The sequence below is a fragment of the Fukomys damarensis genome, unplaced genomic scaffold (genome assembly GCF_012274545.1).
Source record: "Fukomys damarensis isolate Sample0158 unplaced genomic scaffold, DMR_v1.0_HiC HiC_scaffold_39, whole genome shotgun sequence".
NCBI classification, from domain to species: domain Eukaryota; kingdom Metazoa; phylum Chordata; class Mammalia; order Rodentia; family Bathyergidae; genus Fukomys; species Fukomys damarensis.
Genome location: NW_022900951.1, coordinates 49,074,883 through 49,078,498, shown reverse-complemented (window position 1 = coordinate 49,078,498; position 3,616 = coordinate 49,074,883). Strand labels below are relative to the sequence as shown.

At 35.5% G+C, this 3,616-nt stretch overlaps 1 protein-coding gene across 1 annotated transcript in view; it reads left to right on the top strand.

The window, feature by feature from the left end:
• The first annotated feature begins 3,068 nt into the window (after positions 1-3,068).
• Positions 3,069-3,616, top strand: part of Faah2 (fatty acid amide hydrolase 2) — a 186,178-nt gene continuing 185,630 nt past the window's right edge. Inside the window, exon 1 of the mRNA XM_010615713.1 lies at positions 3,069-3,260. Within this exon, the coding sequence (XP_010614015.1) occupies positions 3,069-3,260 (192 nt within the window). The remainder of the gene's footprint in view (positions 3,261-3,616) is intronic.

Sequence of the window (3,616 nt, the reverse complement as noted above, 5' to 3'; positions counted from 1 at the left end):
GAAGTTAAGCAAAGTAAGGACTTTCACTTTGACAAAGTTTCTTCCTTATAAAGAACGTTCATGCAGTTACAGATTTTGCTTGAATGTATAAAATAGTTTAGAGTTTTCTGTATTTCTTTTATTCATTTTATTTAAAACAATTTAGCATTAATGCATATGTGTAGTACATAAGGAATTTACATTCCTTGTGGCAAGTTGGTACAGGTACATGTCACATCTTAAATCCTTTTGTCATCCTTTTCTTTTCTTTCATTTTTATTTATTTATTTTTTCTGTTTCTGGGGGTCTGATCAAATTCTGGACCTTGCACTTGTGAAGCAGGTGGTGGCACCAGTGAGATAAATTACTGATTTGTCATCCTTTGCCTTCTTCCCTCCTCCATGCATCTTTTGATCCATTTCAATTTTTGTACACATTTGTAATACATAATGTTCACATTCTTTGTGTGGAGTTGGTGCATGTATATAACATGTCTCTATTCCTTTTTTTTATCTCTTAACCCTTCCCTCCCTTCCCCTTCCCTTTATCTCTTGATTTCCTTCCCCTTTGAGAATGATCTCTCTACTACCTATTATCTATTTTTATTTTGCTCCTTAGTTTTACTCTGCAGTTCCCTATAAAAGAAACAATGTAATATTTAAGCTTGTGTATCTGACATTTTCAGTTAACTCTAAGGCTCTCAATGTGCATCTGTTTTCTTACAAATGACTCAGATTATACAGTCTATATTTTAACAACTTACTTTATCAGTTAGGTTCACTGGATCTTCAAGATGTGCCTGTCTATCTTGATTAGTGTGTATTGTACCAGGTGCTACCAATTAGACTAGGAATGCTGTGAGGGCACCCTTCAGTATTCACTGGAATATTTTTAGTATGTTTGAATTATGTCATGTTTATCATCTTAGGGAGTAGGTATATAGACTTAACATATCTTAATTCTTTTTATTTCTATTCCTATCTAGTTCCCTCCTTCTACCCTCCTTCTGTCTCTAGATCCCCTTACCATATGCAAGGGATCTATCTCAGTGCTTACTTTTGTCCATCTTTTATTTTGTTTGTTATATTACCTTGGGTTTTTATCAAAGAGAATTTATGTGATATTTAAGCTTGCCTGACTTAGTTCACAAAACATTACTTAAAATGCATCTATTATCCACAAATGACTAAATTTATCATTCTTTATGTCAGAGTGATACTCTACTATGTATAAATATCATATTTTTTGATCCGTTCTTATTTGTATGGGTATATATGCTCCTTCTAAGATTTAGCTATTATGAGTTGTGCTGCTATAAATATGGCTGTATATGTATCACTCTGGTATGATTTCTTCACCTTTTTCAGAAACATGCCTAGAAGAGGAATAGCTGATTCAAATGGAATTTAAAGATTTAATGGAACCTCCACACTGATTTCCTTAGTGATTTTACCAATTTACATTTCCACTGAATATGTAGAAGTGTGCCTTTCTTCTGAGATCTTGCCAGCATTTTTTGCTTGAGTTTTTGAGAGTTTTTCACCAGAGTTTGAAGGTGCAAAGACAGTATCTGGGATGCCTTCTATTTCAACCACCCAAGGCCAAACTCAAATAATTATCTTTAACAACTTCAACATTTTAAAAACTCAAACATTTAAACTACAAGCTAGTGTTGATTTTATGCTGAAGCTAATATTAGACTTTGCTAATGTGGGGAGGAATTACAATGACTTTATTGTCAATGAGTTCACATCTAGATGGCAAGTACATAAAGAAGCTTAACAGGTAGGGAGTTATAAGTAATATGATGTTGTTAATCATGGAGTGTGGAGTAGAAAATAAAGAGTCACATTACATCAGTTCTGAGTCAAGAGAAGACTTGTTTTAAAGGAAAGTACTCTTCCTGAGTCATATGGAGAAGGTGGGAAAGAAATCATATGCAAAGATATGGAAGGGAAAGAGAAGATTCAGGTAGTTTGTTTTGGCATGACTATAATATGTGAGAGAGGGAAAGAACTAAGGGTAAGTTACATAATTTTTCATGTTAAAGTAGATATGACTTTTGTGTGATGTTAATGGAGAATTACAGCAGAGACACTGGCAAGAAATCTTGTATATTACAAAGACAATGCCATAAACAAAGGCAATATGATCACCTGTATTATATATAGAAGTTCGTGTAACCATCAGTGAGATCTGAGCTATGCTGACTTGGAAGAAAAAGCATTGTATGTACATGATGGTTATTTGTGAGAATTTGAGCAAAAGAAGAAACTGAGATGATTACCAGATTACTTCATGACTGACTGGGTGGATGAAGATGCCATTTGTGAACACAGAGGAGCAGCAAATTTGGAGATAAATTAAATTTGGATATATAGATTTTGAAAGATCTAGGAAATATTCACATAGAGATATCAAATAGATATTGGATTTCAAGTGTCTGGAGTTTAGGAGGGAGACATGAAGATTTAACACTCATTAGTACCATCTGTTAATGATTTTATAAGAATTAAATAATATGCACTTGAATAAGATGTATATACTCGCCATTTAGTGCTTTGGTGAGCATATGGAATGCTTACATACAAAGGTAAACTTATAACACTTTTTTCACAGGTATATCTGAAATAAATTTTAATTCCTAATAATATTTCTCAAGACTTTTTTTAAGTGCTCAGATTTGTTTCCTAGTGTTTATGATAAGTATTTGACATAGAAGCAACTATTCCCATATTTCATATAAGTAAACTGAGTAAAGTGGTATAAATTGTCTAAGGCTATATAATAGCAGCCAGGGCACTCAAAAACAAGTGCTCAGTTTTACATCTCACTGTCTGGGTTAGGTTGCTTCAGCATTAACCACAGGTTGCATTGCACTCATGCAGCTTCTGGAAAGGCTTCAACTACACCCTTGGTCTCTGGCTAGGCGCCCAGCAGGTGATGACAAACAAGCTCCTTGGGAATTGTGGGTGGATCCTGGGCTTGTAAATCAAAGGGTTCTTAAATACATCTTTGCTTAGTCTGTTCTCATTTATTCAAGGCTCACTCAACCCTCAAGCACTAGGACTCTGAGGAATCCAGGCAGCATGGCACCTCCAGTCACAGTCAGATTCCAGTTGCTCTTCTTGAGAGCAATAGGTTTTCTCATAGGCTTAATAGGCCAAGCGGCTCGTGCTTTTGGCAGCCACAAATTTGACTCAAAGACCACAAGGCCAGTGACTGAACCATTGCTTCTGCTCTCCGGGATACAACTGGCCAAAATGATTCGTCAGAGGAAGGTGAGTATAAAAGGAAAGCTGATTTTGAAAAGGGTGGAAGAGACACATCTTTCAATAGGCAACTCCCAGGAAGTTTAGTGGTGGTGGAGATGGTAACTTGATTGAATTGACTTTCTTTTCCACTTTCTCCCAGAGTGACAAAAAGAGAGGTATTTATTTGGGATAAAAGAAGACTTCTGGGGAGATACAGTATGCTACCTCATATGCAGGGCGTTTTATTTATTTTTTCTTCTGGTACTGGGGCTCGAACTCAGGTCCTTGAGTGTGTGAGGCAGGCAGCAGAATCACTAAGCCAAATCCCCAGCCCTAGGGCATTTTATTTATTATTATTATTATTATTATTATTATTATTATTA